At 34.6% G+C, this 22,658-nt stretch overlaps 1 protein-coding gene across 1 annotated transcript in view; it reads right to left on the reverse strand.

Moving 5' to 3' along the window:
- The window catches only part of LOC124359066 (protein Skeletor, isoforms D/E-like), a 133,797-nt gene extending 111,541 nt beyond the window's left edge, over nt 1-22,256 (reverse strand). The window contains exon 1 of the mRNA XM_046811473.1: nt 22,172-22,256. Within this exon, the coding sequence (XP_046667429.1) occupies nt 22,172-22,211 (40 nt within the window). The 5' untranslated portion in view covers nt 22,212-22,256. The remainder of the gene's footprint in view (nt 1-22,171) is intronic.
- Between the last annotated feature and the right edge of the window lie 402 nt (nt 22,257-22,658).

Raw genomic sequence — 22,658 nt, forward strand, 5'->3', positions numbered from 1 at the left:
GTTAAGCTTCCCTTAAGATACACTCTAGATATTGAAATTTACCTCTTTTCTGGCTATGACATGGTGATAAAGGGAAGTCAATCGCTGTAATAATAATATACTAGAATAAAGGTAAAAAAAAAACAGATCAAATGTATAAGTTAATCATCCGTCACGATACATGAGATTGACATTTACCGCTTGCCTGGCTTCTACACGCTGGTGAAGTGAAGGGAAATAGTGTATTCATATCATCGTGTATTAATATCATCCTAGAGTTAATATTCAGACTACAGACCAAAGATACGAGATAATAATTTGTTTCTGTATTAGATATTGACATTTACCGCTTGCCTGGCTTCTACACGCTGGTGAAGTGAATGAAAATAGTGTATTCATATCATCGTATATTAATATCATCCTAGAGTTAATATTCAGACTACAGACCAAAGATACGAGATAATAATTTGTTTCTGTATTAGATATTGACATTTACCGCTTGCCTTCGAGACGCTGGTGAAGTGAAGTGAAATAGTATATTCATATCATCGTATATTAATATCATCCTAGAGTTAATATTCAGACTACAGACCAAATATACGAGATAATAATTTGTTTCTGTATAAGATATTGACATTTACCGCTTGCCTTCGAGACGCTGGTGAAGTGAAGTGAAATAGTGTATTCATATCATCGTATATTAATATCATCCTAGAGTTAATATTCAGACTACAGACCAAAGATACGAGATAATAATTTGTTTCTGTATAAGATATTGACATTTACCGCTTGCCTTCGAGACGCTGGTGAAGTGAAGTGAAATAGTGTATTCATATCATCGTATATTAATATCATCCTAGAGTTAATATTCAGACTACAGACCAAAGATACGAGATAATAATTTGTTTCTGTATAAGATATTGACATTTACCGCTTGCCTTCGAGACGCTGGTGAAGTGAAGTGAAATAGTGTATTCATATCATCGTATATTAATATCATCCTAGAGTTAATATTCAGACTACAGACCAAAGATACGAGATAATAATTTGTTTCTGTATTAGATATTGACATTTACCGCTTGCCTGGCTTCTACACGCTGGTGAAGTGAAGTGAAATAGTATATTCATATCATCGTATATTAATATCATCCTAGAGTTAATATTCAGACTACAGACCAAAGATACGAGATAATAATTTGTTTCTGTATAAGATATTGACATTTACCGCTTGCCTTCGAGACGCTGGTGAAGTGAAGTGAAATAGTGTATTCATATCATCGTATATTAATATCATCCTAGAGTTAATATTCAGACTACAGACCAAAGATACGAGATAATAATTTGTTTCTGTATTAGATATTGACATTTACCGCTTGCCTGGCTTCTACACGCTGGTGAAGTGAAGTGAAATAGTATATTCATATCATCGTATATTAATATCATCCTAGAGTTAGTATTCAGACTACACACCAAAGATACGAGATAATAATTTGTTTCTGTATTAGATATTGACATTTACCGCTTGCCTGGCTTCTACACGCTGGTGAAGTGAATGAAAATAGTGTATTCATATCATCGTATATTAATATCATCCTAGAGTTAATATTCAGACTACAGACCAAAGATACGAGATAATAATTTGTTTCTGTATTAGATATTGACATTTACCGCTTGCCTGGCTTCTACACGCTGGTGAAGTGAAGTGAAATAGTATATTCATATCATCGTATATTAATATCATCCTAGAGTTAATATTCAGACTACAGACCAAAGATACGAGATAATAATTTGTTTCTGTATAAGATATTGACATTTACCGCTTGCCTTCGAGACGCTGGTGAACTAAAGGAAAATAGTGTATTCATATCATCGTATATTAATATCATCCTAGAGTTAATATTCAGACTACAGACCAAAGATACGAGATAATAATTTGTTTCTGTATTAGATATTGACATTTACCCCTTGCCTTCGAGACGCTGGTGAAGTGAAGTGAAATAGTATATTCATATCATCGTATATTAATATCATCCTAGAGTTAATATTCAGACTACAGACCAAAGATACGAGATAATAATTTGTTTCTGTATTAGATATTGACATTTACCGCTTGCCTTCGAGACGCTGGTGAAGTGAAGGAAAAATAGTGTATTCATATCATCGTATATTAATATCATCCTAGAGTTAATATTCAGACTACAGACCAAAGATACGAGATAATAATTTGTTTCTGTATTAGATATTGACATTTACCGCTTGCCTTCGAGGCGCTGGTGAAGTGAAGTGAAATAGTATATTCATATTATCGTATATTAATATCATCCTAGAGTTAATATTCAGACTACAGACCAAAGATACGAGATAATAATTTGTTTCTGTATAAGATATTGACATTTACCCCTTGCCTTCGAGACGCTGGTGAAGTGAAGTGAAATAGTATATTCATATCATCGTATATTAATATCATCCTAGAGTTAATATTCAGACTACAGACCAAAGATACGAGATAATAATTTGTTTCTTTATAAGATATTGACATTTACCCCTTGCCTGGCTTCGAAACAATGATAAAATGTAGAGAACTGTTGTATGAATGTATATACGTGTAAAAGAGTTAAGATATAGATAACAGAACAAGATTGTGGGATAATAATCAGTCATGGTGCACGAGATTGACATTTTCAGCTTGTCTCTGCCTTCGACACGATGATAAAGTGAAGAGAATCGTTGCTGAGTAAATGTGAGGCAATTTCTTGGCCTTGGTATTTTATCGCATTTTATGAATGAAGGTCTTTTTGTTTAATGTAGTCAACTTGATTATTGTTAACGTTACAAAAAATGATTATATGACATCCCGTTTTAATGTTTTTGTCTCCAAACATAAAATATACAATCTTCGATAAACTATTATTATGAGAGTCAGTGTGTGGTGTGTGACGTCTCTCAAAATGTAACATGCTTTTACGTCAACGACTTATGGTGCTTAAAAACCTTACTATGAACCTTTATTAAAACCATTGTTAGCTAATATGTTAATATAACTTGAGGTTGATCATCGTCATACCCATCCCAGGAATCCCAGGAATATTCCACCTCATAAGTAAAATATGGCTCATCCAACCCGATTCAGTAACTTTCAGTAATATGTGTTCAAGCAAGTGTTGCAGCAAATAAATGAAAGTTTACAACAAAACTCGTTGATAAGACTATTGAAAATCACTGCAAATGCAGATATATAAACTTTGTACCGGCGGAGCAAGTACTTTATGTAATTCAGTATTGATTGAAATTATATGTATATGCGTGTGTGTGTGTGTGTGTGTGCGTGCGCGTGCGTGTGTGCGTGTGCGTGTATGTGTGTGTCTTAACTTTCTTTTCACAATTTACACCCTGTGTAGCGTAATTTGCATTGTTTATATAAGATTTTGAGCCAAAATATTTCTATTAATTATTTATATTGAATATTATTTTAGTGCTAATAAATAAACAGTGTTCATCATGTGTACTAAAGCATCAGTAAATTTATATATTTATGAAATTAAATAGAACTATTACTAAAAATCCCCAATAGTAAAACCATTACCTTTGTTATTTTATTAACATAGCCTTAACTGCTTAGATAATAAAGTAAAAGAATGATCGACCAATATGACTAAACCAATACTGAAATACAGTAATCCAAATTTTTTACTTTTTCTTCGCCAAAAATCCCTGCTGCATATCAGATTGAATTGCTTGTTATAAATCGTGTGTGTTTCCTACCTGCAAACAAGGTTCTCCTCTTTCTGGGCCTTTCTCTTACTTTCCTACACGGCTGAAAAGCAGATCGAATATTGACATTGTTTGTTTTACTATTAGAGCGGTGGGTGTATCTAGATCTTGCTGAAGGACAAAGCTCACATACACGCAGCCTTTACTGTTATTTTCTATAGCTACAGCTACACAACTGAATAGGAGGTATAATATTGACATTGTTTGTATTACTATTAGAGTGGTGGGTGTATCTACATCTTGCTGAAGGACAAGGCTCACCTACACGTAGCCTTTACTGTTATTTTCCATAGCTACAGCTACACAGCTGAATAGGAGGTCGAATATTGATATTGTTTGTTTTACTATTAGAGCGATGGGTGTATCTACATCTTGCTGAAGGACAAGGCTCACCTACACGTAGCCTTTACTGTTATTTTCCATAGCAACAGCTACACAGCTGAATAGGAGGTCGAATATTGACATTGTTTGTTTTACTATTAGAGCGGTGGGTGTATCTACATCTTGCTGAAGGACAAGGCTCACCTACACGTAGCCTTTACATTTATTTTCCATAGCTACAGCTACACAGCTGAATAGCAGGTCGAATATTGACATTGTTTGTTTTACTATTAGAGCGGTGGGTGTATCTACATCTTGCTGAAGGACAAGCTCACATACACGTAGCCTTTACATTTATTTTCCATAGCTACAGCTACACAGCTGAATAGCAGGTCGAATATTGACATTGTTTGTTTTACTATTAGAGCGATGGGTGTATCTACATCTTGCTGAAGGACAAAGGCTCACCTACACGTAGCCTTTACTGTTATTTTCCATAGCTACAGCTACACAGCTGAATAGGAGGTCGAATATTGACATTGTTTGTTTTACTATTAGAGCGATGGGTGTATCTACATCTTGCTGAAGGACAAGCTCACCTACACGTAGCCTTTACTGTTATTTTCCATAGCAACAGCTACACAGCTGAATAGGAGGTCGAATATTGATATTGTTTGTTTTACTATTAGAGCGATGGGTGTATCTACATCTTGCTGAAGGACAAGGCTCACCTACACGTAGCCTTTACATTTATTTTCCATAGCTTCAGCTACACAGCTGAATAGCAGGTCGAATATTGACATTGTTTGTTTTACTATTAGAGCGGTGGGTGTATCTACATCTTGCTGAAGGACAAGGCTCACCTACACGTAGCCTTTACATTTATTTTCCATAGCTACAGCTACACAGCTGAATAGCAGGTCGAATATTGACATTGTTTGTTTTACTATTAGAGCGGTGGGTGTATCTACATCTTGCTGAAGGACAAGGCTCACCTACACGTAGCTTTTACTGTTATTTTCCATAGCTACAGCTACACAGCTGAATAGGAGGTCGAATATTGACATTGTTGGTTTTCCAGCTATAGCGTTGCGAGTGTCTGTATCATGCTGAAGGACAATTCTCCCCTACTCCTGGCCTTCTTTCCTTTCACTTTCCTTCAAAAGCGTCTTACTGCTGCGTTGCAGACTAAGTATTTCTATATATTGCGATTGTTTGCCTCCAGTGCCAGTATCCTGCTTAAGAAAAGCTGTACCCTCTCGAGTACGGTCCACCACTAAATCTAGATACATCGTAGAGGAAAACTGTTACAGCAGTCTCTGCGTGTACTTTGGAGTGAAAGTATATTCATGATGATTAAAGGAATGATGATGAATTATTATAATTACAATATATTGTTAGAACAGCGCGGGTATTCTAAACTGCAAGACAATCTTCCTGAACGTTCCTCTTACTACATCTTATCGCTGTTTAATTGACACTATCTATTAAACCTACCTTCTAAATCTATCTACTCACCCTTTTTATCATGTTTCAATTCTATTTCCATAATTTAATCTTGTGATAAAATATCTTATTAGGAGCGATTTACATGTTTAGATATTTTTTAATTCTTTCAACGATAACCACACTTGTGCACTGAGGGATGAGACAGTGATAAATACCTTAAGAAATCTGTTTTTGAGCCTCCCATCATCATCATTCAAGAGTAGGCCTACTCGGCGAACACATTTGAAACATGATATTAACTATAATTATTGTCAATACACTTACATGCAAGTGACATAATCTTGTTTTCAAAGTCGAGCTTAACAGTACAGTGTGTTGCGAAGCCCTTAAAACTTAATATTTTTATAGTGACAATTTACTAGCTTTTGGTACAGTATTTTCTGATGCGAGATGTATGGTACATGGCTTTTGCGTGAATTGCATGTATTGAATAATCTATTTATTAACTAGTATTTCATCTTTCTCTTACACATCATATTGTAATACCTTGTTCACCTTTAACGTTACGACACACTTAGCGCCTAGGCAGTGAATGGGTACCTGAACGTGTGCAGTTTGTTCCTATTCATATTCATGTGGCGAGACCCAGCCGCGTCTCCAGAGAATGAAGGGCCACATCGGTTACGTGTCAGCGCCAAGTTGTTCATTAGCTTTGTGCATAAAACATTGCAGTCTTTTGTGCAATTTTCACTCTCTTAGTCACAATCTAGTCTTAAACTTGGATCGATCCAACAGTACACACTTGGTAGAACAAAGAATATAGTTTTGTCTCCCTCTACAATGCGGTATTTCTGCTACAGTGGTATGCACCAGGCTCCTTGTGGATAGTCTCCTTGACATCTGGTGTAATAATAAAACAGCAATATAAGTAATGAATACAAGGTTAAATAAAACTAAACCGGAGTAAAACAATGCTGTGCATTCACGGGTATTTATCTTAAAATATTCAGCAATTCTATAAATAATTTCACGGTAGTCAGCCTATTCATTAATTGATCTACCTAAAATTGTGTTCCATAAATTTTAAAATTGTATATAAAGCTATCAAACTTATATCAAATAAAAAATTTTAGAAATTATTTTAAATAGTTTAAAAATAATCTTCTAAATAGTTGAGATGTCTAGAACATTACGTGAAGAATCACTATTATATTTAACTTAACTCTTTGACTCTATTGTTCTACTGAGAGTATAAGCTAATTACCGTAAATAAAATGTAATTTAGTTAAAATATTATCGTTATTATTGTTTTGCCGATATAAATTAATAAATTCTTTTGAAGTAAAAACTTAAATTAAAAACATTTTTTATTTCCTGAAATCTATCATCAAATTATCATTGCTATCTGTGTTCATTGAATATTCTTGTAAATATTAGGAATCATTGTACCTATATACACACACGCTACAGCAAGAGTTTCTAAAGTAATGTTTTGTTTATGCTCACAACGATAGCATCAGAACAGGCAGTACAATATTGGGGAGGTGTTTATTATACAGGAATGTTAATATTTAATAATTTTATATTAAGGAATTTAATAATTTTGAGATGCATCACTTGGATTATCCAGCTATTCAAAATGCTATTGGCTTTGTGTGAAAGTCTAAATCAGTAAACCGTAGCATAATATATACTTACATTAGGTATTTTATACATTACATAAGGATACATTCTTGAACGGATTCATATATCTTTGAAGGAACTTTTCACTTTCTAAATGGATTTATGTGCAATACTCTAATTACGATTCAATCTACTTTAAAATAATATTTGTATCAAATAGTTTCTAAGAAATATGTTTTGAGCTCACAAGATGCAAGTGCATGGCACCTTTAACTTATGTGCAATGCCATAATTACGATTCAATCTACTTTAAACTAATTATTGTATTTAATAGTTACGGATAAATATGTTTTGAACTCACACTCTAGTTTTGTTATGATATAACTCTAGTAGAAGTAAATTAATAATTTTAGGATAGATGACGTCAATTTCTTAGACTTATACTTTTACGGATGCTGGGTTAGATGCTGTTACAGGACCTAGTCAACCACGCCCTCCATTGTTATAAAATACTTTTTAGTGTTTTTAACACAAATTGAACGAAGCATAGTGAAGGGGCAGAGTTAAAATGGATGCGAACGTAACAAAATTTATCTTTCCGACCGTTTCTCTAGAAGCAACGGCACTCTTTATAAACCCGGAAGAGAATATCATACTCAACCTCTCAAATCAAGTACTTCATTATAAGTAGTTAAGTCTTGTTTGCTAGTTTTCGATTTGTTACTGTCAACACATCGTAATTAAAACCGATCAAGATCCCAAATCGATAATGTCTGACAACATGACCACAAAAACATGTAAAAGTGAATTAAATGTTCTACAAAAACACGTGGCACCTCTTTTTTGTTTAAAGTTTGCCATCGTTATAGTTACATGTTGTAACGTATCATCTCTGTCAAATTGAGTGCCTGAAAGCAAGACGTGATGGTTGGTAATGTGACGTGTAACTAATTTGTTTAGCTTCTACCGTTAGTAGCTGAGTGGAGTGGCGCACGTGGCGTGAAGTGGAGCGGGCCGCAATAGCCGTGAAAGTGCGTTTCGCCGACAATAGCTGGCGAGAGCCGGGCTAACACAATCAGATCAGGTGCCCGCATTACACGCTACTCAAACTTTAAAATAATCATTTCCTTCGAAAATTATATATATAGTGAAACAATACCTTTTCCTTTTCATTTTCATTTCACCACCGGTCACTTGTTATTGCACTCTTATTCCGTGTTGTTTGAAGACCTTTACTTGCTATATCTCCTCTTTACGTTTAATTTTGTTTGAAGAAATAATATATATACCGGGTTGAAATTACATTTAAAGGAAACATTAATTAAATACTTCAGTTGTTAATTTCGTTTATTCTATTATAAAGTATATTAGCAATTTTAAATTTGTGTATTGGAAGTTTGAATAAAGCATGACAGTTTTCATTGACGTTATCGTTAATATAATTTTAAAGAAAGCCTCAAATTTTTATAATAATATTATTGTACACATAAGAGCACCAGATTTAAGTTTAATGGATTTTGTTTACGTATTAGTCGTCTAAAAAACATGTTGGTAAGCCGAAAAGATTTTCGTTTTTTTGAAACGTTAAACGTATAAATCACATATTTATTATTTTTACCCATGGAAAACTGTTCATTATGTACTGCCTCGTCAATAAAAAATAAATTATCTTTTAAAAATGGAAAGCAAAAAAAAATAATATTTTGAAGAAGCGTTGACCATCTGAAACAGGTCCAGTTGACGAATAAAGTTGTAATACTAAAGGTCACCATAACATAACTCGCCAGGACTCGAGATTCAGGAAGATTTCTGACACGAAAAGTAATGAGTAGCTCCGTTAAGTTAAGAAGTTGGAAGAAACATGAAATTCCCAAACGAAATTTGGCAATGAAACGTTGTACTTCAATCAAAATACTCTATAAGCCTGAAATATACGGTTACACGCTTCAATCCCAGGAGGTTGCAAGAAGGAAACGGTAACCGTAATGCTGCTGATGCTTTGACGGAGAAAGTGTGGCAGTTGAAGCTGTGCAGCGCGGCGGTTGACCTTGGAGTGTTACCTTGGAGAACTCGACAAAGCGACTCTGCTGCCAGCTGCCAGCTATATTATTCTTCCAGGTTATCGGTACTACAAGGAAACACTTTTTAACCGAATTATAAAATATGTATTGAATACACTGTTGTTCTTGGATGCGTAACGTGTGCACAACGGTTTCCGTGCAGTACTGTACACATAATCAAAACGTGCACGTAACATTATATCCGGTTTTTGGTAAAACTTTATTTTATAACTGCGTAAAAATTTGTCAAAGAACGCTGAATTCTAGCTTTCATTTTTAAAATTCTGCAGTTGGTGTATGATTTAAGTAAAATATAATAATTTGACTTTATGTGCATTAAAATACCTGAAGGTAAATGTTTGTAACGTAATTTACGTTTGTAATATATGTATCGATAATGAGTATAAACGGTTTATGTAGTTTTGGTACACACGGGGTGAACTACAGATGAACACAATTTAATTTTATACATTTTTTTGGGTGAAATTGCCAATTGGAAAAATGGAATTTTATATTCCTTGGACCAAAAATATTTATTTATCGTTTTTAAAATAATAGTTATTTAGATAAGCTCAGTTTTCACCATTATTTAGTGACAGCAGTAGAATTGAAACAGTGACACCTTGTTACCAGGAGTTTATATTTTAACATAGCTTATTTTTCAATATAAACTTGTTTATTGGGCTATTTGCTCTCGGAACTCGATTGTGATCGTAATAATTATTTAAATGAATTTAACTTTTCTTACTACCTCCATTGTAGTGAGATTTACTGAATATGAAGTTAGCGAAGGTTACGTTCTTTATATAATTATAATTTTCTGTACGGATTCACTATTGAAAACTAAATTAATCGCAAACCTTATTGAGATCTTTATGAGCTAGTTCGTAGCTGGAATGGAAGTTGACAGATATTGCCCTCAAACTTGGCTGCTTGTGAAAACTTTGTGGTTTCGCAGCCAAGTTTGCTGCCAACATGAAATTATAACAGCCCAGTGGTCGTCATTTTTCTCAACTCGTGAGTAAAACTTGAACATTTATAGAAAGAAGCCTATTGCATGGCTGGAGTAAAAGTTTACAAGTATTGAGTCCATCTTGTACTGAAATATTTTAAGGTTTACAGTGAATCTTACTACCAGTATCAAACTATAATATGCCAGTTGTCGTCATTATCCTCAACTCGTAAGTTAAACTTTGTATAGAGAAGCCTATAAGTTCTAGCATAGCTAGAGTAGAAGTTTAAAGGAATAGAACCCGTCTTGTAGTAAAATATTTAAAGGTTCACAGTGAATCTTGCTAGCAATGCCAAACTATAATAGTCCGGTAGTCGTCATTATCATTAAAATGGGTGTCATGGGTGCGTATGATACATTTTATCGGCAAAATATAGGTGTTACTAGTTTGAAAAGGTTCTAGGTCAAAGGCTAAGCGTAACATCATATTTATCTTCTGTAAACTTTGCATCATCAATAACGTATCTGCCATTGCTGAAAGAAGGGTTTTGCGAGTGCCGATTATTTTGACATATTAGTTGAAAAAAGTCTTCTTATTTAATTTCTTATTTTCGTGCTAATAGAACATTTCCTGGCCGATTTGTCAATACATATATACAAAGTTTATCATATATTTTAAATGCTATTTCATTACATTTTTACAAAATTTGAATCCCTTCATATTGAAAAATGTATGAGATTGCAACAAATCAAGAACGAAATCTAAAAATGTGGAGCCTTACTACTTTTTAGTGAATATTTATTTTATCTCCACTTCATCTTCCATTTAGTGCAGTGTACGAAATTCAACACCATCACTAACTTGACCTGTGGAATTCCATGAGTCCACATCCGTCTGGAGAGATCCAAAAAAATTCGGTAAGAAGAAGGTTAACACGAGATTCGAATCTTTTTGACTCTTAGGTATCTGCTTGGTTTACTCCATCCAGTATAATCTAGATGGAAAGATATTGTCTCATCACGGGAACAATTAAGTTACCAGATTGACTGCTGGATAAACCAGACAGATCACTTTTGTAGCCTGGGCATCTCTGATATCGAAAAGATTAAAATTTCGTTTTGATCTTCTTCGTAATTGAACTATTTTGGATCTCTAAAGGCGGACGTTGACTTCAGCATTGAATGAACCCTTCCTACCATAGCTGTGTTATATTTACTTTATTTTTGTGTTAGTGTATTTTTGTTAGATTGTGTTGTGATAATACTCGTAAATAAGTTATGTCATTCCCAGAGTGCTTTTTGGTAATTATCGAGTGTAATACTCATCTAAAAACTATGTCAATCCCATAGAGCGCTCAGATAATACTCTTATATAAATAATGTTAATCGCAGAGAATACGTTCTGTCATTACCCGTTAGTAAACTATGTAAAGTGGGTTTTTAAATAGTTTTATATATAATATTTAGCCGGCAGTGTGTTCTAACAACCTCAGTCCACACACGACTGTATCGCGATTGACAGAAACTGTAACTTTGTAACAGAGTCACGGAGGTTTTATTATTGATGTAACACGCCTTGTCCACTATCCAGAGGGATCATTTGTTACTGATAATAATCGGAGTAAGGATATCGGAGTCGAATTCCAATCCCTAGTATACATGTACGTTCCTATGACACATTTTTATTTTCTTAATCGATGCAATATATTTTCCCCTTATTGTATAAACTGTAATAAAACTAATAACTTCTTTTTGAATTGTATTCCTTCAAAAATATGAATTTATTTAAATAGAAATCGTGGGCAGAACTAGAAATATAAAGGGTCTATTGTCGACACACTGACGGCGCCGGTAAACGAAGCAAGAAACATCTGATTTTGCAACTGTTTCACAACTGGTTGTTGCAAGGTTAATTAGGGAACGATTCGGAACCACGAACCGCACCCTCCAGTGACAGAACAAGACAATACAGCTGCAGGTCACCCTACGCGCTCACACGCCGGCTAGAGTGATGAAATTGAACTGGTTCCTCGAGAAAGCCGAGAGAAAACCCGCACATATGCTTCCTGTGGCACGGCCACATGGGCGTTCCTACAATACGAACATCAGGATTCGATTGTTAAACTCCGGTTTGTGTCACGATAATCCATGAATAAATGAATAAGGGATATGCTAAACAGATATAATTAGTTCACTGGGAATCGGTTTCTTGTATGCTCTTTTTGGCTATTTTCTAGGTACAATGCCTCCACTCCATTGTATTTTTTTCACAATCTCCACAGTAAAAACATTTTTACTCTATATAAGGCAGTACTAGCCAATAATTGAATTATGATTTTGTTTCTTAACCCTGTTGCTAGAGCTTTCGGATCTATTGTATATGTATATATTGTTTGAATTTGAAGATTTATCACATTTTAATTTGTATGTTATATGGACATTACTTGTTCCTATTAATTCATAAATAACAATAATCATTTACTTTATATCTTATCAATACTCTATACCGATTACTTGATTCATACTAATCATTTATCGAACCAAATGAGCAAGATTAAATGTTAAAATAAACAGTGATTGAAACATTGAGGCATGTAGAAATGTAGCCTTGTTCCTATTAATTCATAAATAACAATAATCCTTTACTTTATATCTTATCAATACTCTATACCGATTACTTGATTCATACTAATCATTTATCGAACCAAATGAGCAAGATTAAATGTTAAAATAAACAGTGATTGAAGCGCTGAGGCATGTAGAAATGTAGCCTTGTTGCTATTAATTCATAAATAACAATAATCCTTTACTTTATATCTTATCAATACTCTATACCGATTACTTGATTCATACTAATCATTTATCGAACCAAATGAGCAAGATTAAATGTTAAAATAAACAGTGATTGAAACACTGAAGCATGTAGAAATGTAGCCTTGTTCCTATTAATTCATAAATAACAATAATCCTTTACTTTATATCTTATCAATACTCTATACCGATTACTTGATTCATACTAATCATTTATCGAACCAAATGAGCAAGATTAAATGTTAAAATAAACAGTGATTGAAACACTGAGGCATGTAGAAATGTAGCCTTGTTCCTATTAATCGGTATTATTACAGCTTGAAAATAATTTTTCAACAATACAATCATAGACAAAATAATCGTATTTCAAAGAATAAAAGGGTAAACATCCAATAAATATATTTAAAAAATATTCCGGACGAGAAATTTAATTGAGGCTTCGTTGACTGCAATTTTAATTGACAATTCTTTTTACCCTAAAGGTTGACTGCCGAATAAAATAAAATTATCAAATATATAAAATATTTCTAACAAGCTGATTTAGAGTCACATCATTGTTTTGAGAAGTGCATCCAGAGTAAACCAACAATACAAATTAAAACATACACGCGCGTGCACGTACACACACACACACACACACACAAATATATATATATATATATATATATATATATAATCTAATTTCTTTACTAAACGAATCCCACTATCATACTTAACTATGCCTTTATTCCAATCTCGAATTTATTATGGGAGAGAAATGGTAAATTGCTGTGACAAATCAAATATTACTAATTTTATTGGTAACGTGTTTCACAGTACTGTGGTACAGTTTATCAACAAAAGTTCCTCATCCTCCCAGAATAAACGTGAATTATTAATATCTGACACTGAGTACATATAGCATATACTTTTAAATGTTGCTATACACTGTTTGTGTACTACGTGTCTTGTGAAGACTAATTTTAAAAACCCACAAAAATGTTTGTTATTTATTGCAAATATCTTTACTAGTGTATTTTTAACTTTATTGCTCAAGAACATAAAACATATACCTTATTAAGTACACAGATAGATAACTTTCCTGTTTTAACTTTATGGGAGGAGAATCTTTATTGAGAAACAGTCAGCTATTGAATATAAAATTTACGAGTTTGTAGGTTTTGTTCCCAACCTTTGTGAGTGGGTTGTGAGTCTCGGTGCAGAAACGTTAGGGTTTATGTTCTTCCATAAAACCGCGTCTGGGTGAGTGTATCAAAGATCAGTGACAACTCGTTTTCTTATAACTCCGAAGGGAGATATAAGCTCAACTTCCCCCCTTCCCTATCAGCATTCATCACAAATGGCTACATCCAACAGAGCTTCTTCATGTCCAACCAGAATTGATTATTTTGATTTAGAAAAAGCATCCTTTCCCAATGCCTGCTCCTTATTTTAAGAAAAAAAAACATGTTACCTTCTTGTAAAATCAAAATACAAGTCGAGAGGGTCTCTGAACCAGGTAGCACTTGTTGCATACGAATAAGGTCTTGCAGGGATGCTAGTATAAAAATACTAAATCACATTATAGAATGGTCAAAATCAAATAATAGACATGTCGGTAGTTTTAAAATCGTGTATCGAAGGTAAATATCATAGACACCACTACGTAGTTGTCTAACGCCAATAGCCCAAACAAATAACCCGATACGGCCAACCTCAGAATTAACCACTGTAGGATTTGAACAGGAAAGCAAATTTCTTGGAGCTACAAAATCTCCCTCGCGAATTACTAAGGAAAAATGTAAGTTTTCATCTTTCCCAATCTTTCTATTACAGTTTTAGCGTGTTGACTAAGCCGACAACGATCTGTACAACCCAACAGTATTATGTGTGTGACTAATCTAGCCATAAATATAACTTCATTTCATATTCAATGCCCCTAAATAAAATAGGCTAAAATATAGTAGTTAGTAGAGCAACTAAATTCAAGTGTTTGCCAATGTCAGTTGTTAACAAGTATTCGGCTATAGAGTGGAAGCCTTTTTTTCAATGCATGCACAAAAGTAACCGATTGTGATTTTTCAAATACTGAGGACTACGCATTATTTTTGAGTCGTCCTCGTAAACCCATTCCTATGGAGATAAGAGGTTCATATAACACGTTATAGTGCAGCACAAAACTTCTTAGTGTCACATTATTTGTATATACGAGTATTGTACAGAACTATACCATCATATATGGCTACAACTTTGTGGGAAAAATCTTTATTTGGATTTACAAAAGTAATTTCACTTAAACAATCTGTGCCCATCACAACTGATTCCTTTGCATCATACAGCTGGTGTTTATCGTTTCATGTATAAATGATATCAATACGTGTAAATTGGGGTTTTATCAAATTTCTCCTGGGAAATAATGAGTCGAAATAAAAAGAAAGTAACACTGGATTAGATGAAATATAGTGATTATGTCGACCACAAGTTCTGATATAAATTTAATGAAATATCATTAAATGTTTAAATGAAAAATAAAATATCTTTTATCACTTTTTTTAAGAATGTTATATACAATAATTGAAATCGGCCTTCAGTAACCACCATTCGACTGATCATTTATCTAAAATTTGTCGACTGACCATCCCTTCTTGTGTAATTCAATGTACTCGTATACAGTGAACTCGAGAAAGGATGTCTCAATTGGTCTTTAAGAAATCCCATGACATCTTTAGGGATTATTGTCCTCGCAAGGTCACCCCGTCCTATATAACTACATTGGACCAGAGAATTGTTATTGGTCATATCTACGGACTAGCAGATGTTCAAAGCAGGATATTCCCATTAGCACAACACAAGACGTCGAGTCTCTGCTTTCTAGGGGGTTTTAAGTCATATTTTAACCTATTTAATGAAGGCATTTTTTTCATTTCCTTTGAAATTACAGGTCTGATATACCATAGACACAAGTTCAAAGCACCAAATCTGGTGTAGTGACACACGTAACCGTTGGTAAGATATCCGTAGGTGTTATTTTAAGATATACCATAGACACAAGTTCAAAGCACCAAATCTGGTGTAGTGACACACGTAACAGTTGGTAAGATATCCGTAGGTGTTATTTTAAGATATGCCATAGACACAAGTTCAAAGCACCAAATCTGGTGTAGTGACACACGTAACAATTAGTGAGATATCCGTAGGTGTTATTTTAAGATATGCCATAGATACAAGTTCAAAGCACCAAATCTGGTGTAGTGACACACGTAACAGTTGGTAAGATATCCGTAGGTGTTATTGTAAGATATACCATAGACACAAGTTCAAAGCACCAAATCTGGTGTAGTGACACACGTAACAGTTGGTAAGATATCCGTAGGTGTTATTGTAAGATATACCGTGGACACAAGTTCAAAGCACCAAATCTGGTGTAGTGACACACGTAACAATTAGTGAGATATCCGTAGGTGTTATTGTAAGATATACCATAGACACAAGTTCAAAGCACCAAATCTGGTGTAGTGACACACGTAACAGTTGGTAAGATATCCGTAGGTGTTATTTTAAGATATGCCATAGACACAAGTTCAAAGCACCAAATCTGGTGTAGTGACACACGTAACAATTAGTGAGATATCCGTAGGTGTTATTGTAAGATATACCATAGACACAAGTTCAAAGCACCAAATCTGGTGTAGTGACACACGTAACAGTTGGTAAGATATCCGTAGGTGTTATTGTAAGATATACCATAGACACAAGTTCAAAGCACCAAATCTGGTGTAGTGACACACGTAACAGTTGGTAAGATATCCGTAGGTGTTATTGTAAGATATACCATAGACACAAGTTCAAAGCACCAAATCTGGTGTAGTGACACACGTAACTGTTGGTAAGATATCCGTAGGTGTTATTGTAAGATATACCATAGACTCAAGTTCAAAGCACCAAATCTGGTGTAGTGACACACGTAACAGTTGGTAAGATATCCGTAGGTGTTATTGTAAGATATACCATAGACTCAAGTTCAAAGCAAGAAATCTGGTGTAGTGACACACATACAGTTGCTAAGATATCCGTAGGTGTTAATGTAAGATATACCGTAGACTCAAGTTCAAAGCACCAAATCTGGTGTAGTGACACACGTAACAGTTGGTAAGATATCCGTAGGTGTTATTGTAAGATATACCATAGACACAAGTTCAAAGCACCAAATCCGGTGTAGTGACACACGTAACAGTTGGTAAGATATCCGTAGGTGTTATTGTAAGATATACCATAGACACAAGTTCAAAGCACCAAATCTGGTGTAGTGACACACGTAACAGTTGGTAAGATATCCGTAGGTGTTATTGTAAGATATACCATAGACTCAAGTTCAAAGCACCAAATCTGGTGTAGTGACACACGTAACAGTTGGTAAGATATCCGTAGGTGTTATTGTAAGATATACCATAGGACACAAGTTCAAAGCACCAAATCTGGTGTAGTGACACACGTAACAGTTGGTAAGATATCCGTAGGTGTTATTGTAAGATATATACTGTAGAGTCAAGTTCAAAGCACCAAATCTGGTGTAGTGACACACGTAACAGTTGGTAAGATATCCGTAGGTGTTATTGTAAGATATACCATAGACTCAAGTTCAAAGCACCAAATCTGGTGTAGTGACACACGTAACAGTTGGTAAGATATCCGTAGGTGTTATTGTAAGATATACCATAGACACAAGTTCAAAGCACCAAATCTGGTGTAGTGTGACACACGTAACAATTAGTGAGATATCCGTAGGTGTTATTGTAAGATATACCATAGACTCAAGTTCAAAGCACCAAATCTGGTGTAGTGATACACGTAACAGTTGGTAAGATATCCGTAGGTGTTATTGTAAGATATACCATAGACACAAGTTCAAAGCACCAAATCTGGTGTAGTGACACACGTAACAGTTGGTAAGATATCCGTAGGTGTTATTGTAAGATATACCATAGACACAAGTTCAAAGCACCAAATCTGGTGTAGTGACACACGTAACAGTTGGTAAGATATCCGTAGGTGTTATTGTAAGATATACCATAGACTCAAGTTCAAAGCACCAAATCTGGTGTAGTGACACACGTAACAGTTGGTAAGATATCCGTAGGTGTTATTGTAAGATATACCATAGACACAAGTTCAAAGCACCAAATCTGGTGTAGTGACTACACGTAACAGTTGGTAAATATCCCGTAGGTGTTATTGTAAGATATACCATAGACTCAAATTCAAAGCACCAAATCTGGTGTAGTGACACACGTAACAGTTGGTAAGATATCCGTAGGTGTTATTGTAAGATATACCATAGACTCAAGTTCAAAGCACCAAATCTGGTGTAGTGACACACGTAACAGTTGCTAAGATATCCGTAGGTGTTATTGTAAGATATACCATAACTCAAGTTTCAAAGCACCAAATCTGGTGTAGTGATACACGTAAACAGTTGGTAAGATATCCGTAGGTGTTATTGTAAGATATACCATAGACACAAGTTAAAGCACCAAATCTGGTGTAGTGACACACGTAAACAGTTGGTAAGATATCCGTAGGTGTTATTGTAAGATATACCATGTAGATCAAGTTCAAAGCACCAAATCTGGTGTAGTGACACACGTAGCAGTTGGTAAGATATCCGTAGGTGTTATTGTAAGATATACCATAGACACAAGTTCAAAGCACCAAATCTGGTGTAGTGACACACGTAACAGTTGGTAAGATATCCGTAGGGTGTTATTGTAAGATATACCATAGACACAAGTTCAAAGCACCAAATCTGGTTGTAGTGACACACGTAACAGTTGGTAAGATATCCGTAGGTGTTATTGTAAGATATACCATAGACTCAAATTCAAAGCACAAATCTGGTGTAGTGACACACGTAACAGTTGGTAAGATATCCGTAGGTGTTATTGTAAGATATACCATAGACTCAAGTTAAAAGCACCAAATCTGGTGTAGTGACACACGTAACAGTTGCTAAGATATCCGTAGGTGTTATTGTAAGATATACCATAGACTCAAGTTCAAAGCACCAAAAGTGACACACCCAAATCGTGGTGTATTGTAAGAATACCATAGACACAAGTTAAAAGCACCAATCTGGTGTAGTGACACACGTAACAGTTGGTAAGATATCCGTAGGTGTTATTGTAAGATATACTGTAGAGTCAAGTTCAAAGCACCAAATCTGGTGTAGTTAGCAGTTGGTAAGCGTAGGTGTTATTGTAAGATATACCATAGACTCAAGTTCAAAGCACCAAATCTTTGGTGTAGTGACACACGTAACAGTTGGTAAGATATCCGTAGGTGTTATTGTAAGATATACCGAAACAAAATCCGCTTTTAAGCAAAGTGTATGAAAGCTATCCGTCTGTAATGTTTACACGCGTGGGTCGGTATATTACTGTACCATCACTGATTGTAAATATATCAGCCTTAACATCGAATAACTAACCAGACAGTCGTTAGTAGCTAGTGTAATTATGACTCCATAATAACTCCAATAGTCTAATATCATTTAACTAAGACATTAGGCAGAAGATGAAACAAGTACTTAGTCATGACGTCACAAGTCAGTATGTTGTATCAAATTCATTTTCATGTTGCTAAATCTAAAAATGAAATACATCTCTTACAAGTTCAAATAATAAGAGTATACCAGAGTGCAGATAAGAAAATCTGAAGTATGGTCTGATGGACAGGAATTTCAATTATAAAATATACCAAACACTTCTTAGATCCGTACTTTTCTTAGACCTTGTTTTGTTCAAATGTCTCCTCTAAAAACTATAAAGCCCTCAAAATATGATTCTCTTCTGCATTTCATTACAACAGTTTTACTATATTTTAGACGCGTTTCAAAGGTTGACTCTATTTCACATCAGAACAGCTGATTAGAAAAGATTAGAAGTTGATCTGCATCTTCATCACTAGATACACAGGTCTCCATAACATCATTATAAAGTTTGACGTCACGATTCAGTATAAGCTGTATTTGTTAATAAACAGGAACTAGGATTAGATGTCAAACTGACTTTGCAAGATACTATCCAGCATAGCAGGAAAAGTTATGGCACTATTCCTTATTCCTAATTTATGTTAAACAATTTGTTTCCGTTTACCTAACCACAATTTGTAGGTGGTAAATGCGGTATGATAATTACACCAATACATAGGACGTAAAAAAGTGATAGAATTTGGTATCAATATATTATCTAGCAATCACTAATAATATGAGAGAACCGAATAGTTGCTTGTAAGAAATATTTATCTCAAAGTTGTACCGTATTTATTTATTCTACATATATATGTAGAATTTTGCTTTAGTAATATTTTATTCACCTACAATAAAGAAGGGGCATTAGTATAAATGTTATACAGTACAGTGTAATATTAAGTTTTGTATTGCATAGTTTTAGATACATAGTCGTATTACTATAGATAAAATAATGGTAAGAGTGACCAGCAAGACAAGTCTCGATGTTAGAAGAGGTAAATTGTAAAATAATACATATTTCAGCGAGTTGTCATTATGAGTACTAAACTAGATACTAAAATTTATAGAAATAGTTATGTCAGGAGAGCTTATCGATTTTGTATTTGATTCTACCGTGTTTTCGACCCAGGGATGTATCTCTTTAAACTATATATGGACTTTAGGGTGCCATTCAGAGGATACAATTAAGAGATTAGTCTAAATCATTGAATGATATCTCGTGCCCACACTCAAAGGTATTATTAGTTATTGATATTAGTACAGTGCGAGACTTGTGACACAAAAATATCAGGTGCAAGTACTTGGGTACAAAACAACACACAATATACTGTTTCCCACTACAATGTATAATCCCTGTCAGTCATGGTAGTCTATATTATCGTCACCGCGACTGATCAGACCTGTGCACACTAAACGAAATGGTAAGACACCTACATCCAGGCAGACTACTCACTTTATAGAGACTACTTAACTTACTCATGTCAGTGGTCGTAGTGCTCAGATTATGGACTATAGATTCTCTCACATAAGGGTCAAGATTCAGAATAATGAAAGTAAACATAATGCTACAAACTGTGATAGATTTGAATCCTAATTAATTAATGAAAGTGTTTCCAGAGATGAGACTAAAATGACAGTTTTTACACCTGGATGTAAACTAATTCCTGTTATATTCGAGAGCTGACCACTTATTAGACCGTTTCGTTGCCCATCGGAACAGCCACCATCAGTTCCGGCCCAGTTACAAGCTTACTCTCCGTGCGTTGTGAGATCCCTTCCGAACTCTCTATAAAATCCACTGTTTCAGTAAAAGAAAGTACGTGTCTTCCTTACAACTTTCAGGTACATAACTTAAACTTAACGTATATCGGCGAACATTTTGAGCTGGAAGTTAATATGTTGTGTTTAAACATGTAGAACTGTAATGTGATATTGATTTGAAATCAATAATTAAGAGTTGGATCAAAATAAGTGTGAATTAAATTAGCATATGCAATTTACAAAATTGGATTTTAAATGTTATTTAATAGTAATTATGATAGGTGGTTTTAATTTTTTGGAGATGGGCTCAAATGTGGTGACACCACGTCAAAGCAAAAGGGTGATAGTTACGGTGTATCTTCTGCAGTCTCAGTTTACTTGTAACAAAAAGAACAAAAACATTTATAAACATTGCTCTCATGTCACTATACGGCATTTTGTAATGAGGAACACGCTCATGATTGTGTTTGTAGGCTACTTATTTACTTGCTATAATAATCGTACGATTACTTGGCTTTCATTAGAAAATCTGATTATGATTACGTGTTGTATGTACCTATTTACACGTGTATATAATAGTCGTAGAATCACATTGTTAATGAAAGTGATCATAATTAATTGTATTTGTGTGTGTATTCATGTAGTCCTATATAATCTTTAGCTTTGGCTTACAATATATTATGCGGCATAATCTGAAACAATACAAAGGTATAATAACAGAAGCAGTCATGTTGGCACAATTCAACTGGTAACCACAGCCCTTGTGACTGAATTAATATAACTGCGAGAGAATAAAAATAAATTTGAGTTAGAGCTTTGAAAAATAAAATTTATTGTTTTAAAATGTCAAAATCTTTAACTATAAAAACTGCCTAATATTAAATACAAGATTATAACTAATTAGTTACACTAATAGAGAATACAATATGTTGTACTTACAGGGTAAAAGTATGAAAGCGAGATTAGGGAATGCGCGCATGATGTCCTCGAGGAGTCACAGGCGCACAGACTGACGGGCCGGCGGCTCCTGCACTCCTTGTACTCGGGACTTGCCGTGCCTCTCTCCCCACCAGCCAGAGTCATTGGCCGGGTTGGCCAACTGGTCCGGTCCTCGCTATCTGTCATCCTACAGATCATAATCAAGAGCCAAAGTTTCGAGTTCTCAACATCTGTCTCACAGCAGGTAAAATAAACCGTCATTGCTGTGTTTGTGTATCCGGTCATCGCTATCTGTCATCCTACAGATCACAAACAAGAGCTAAAGTTTCAATTTCTCAACATCTGCCTCACAGCAGGTAAAATAAACAGTCATTGCTGTGTATGTGTATCCGGTCATCGCTATCTGTCATCCTACAGATCACAAACAAGAGCTAAAGTTTCAATTTCTCAACATCTGCCTCACAGCAGGTAAAATAAACCGTCATTG

Source organism: Homalodisca vitripennis, chromosome 4 (assembly GCF_021130785.1).
Source record: "Homalodisca vitripennis isolate AUS2020 chromosome 4, UT_GWSS_2.1, whole genome shotgun sequence".
In the NCBI taxonomy this organism is placed as follows: Eukaryota; Metazoa; Arthropoda; class Insecta; order Hemiptera; family Cicadellidae; genus Homalodisca; species Homalodisca vitripennis.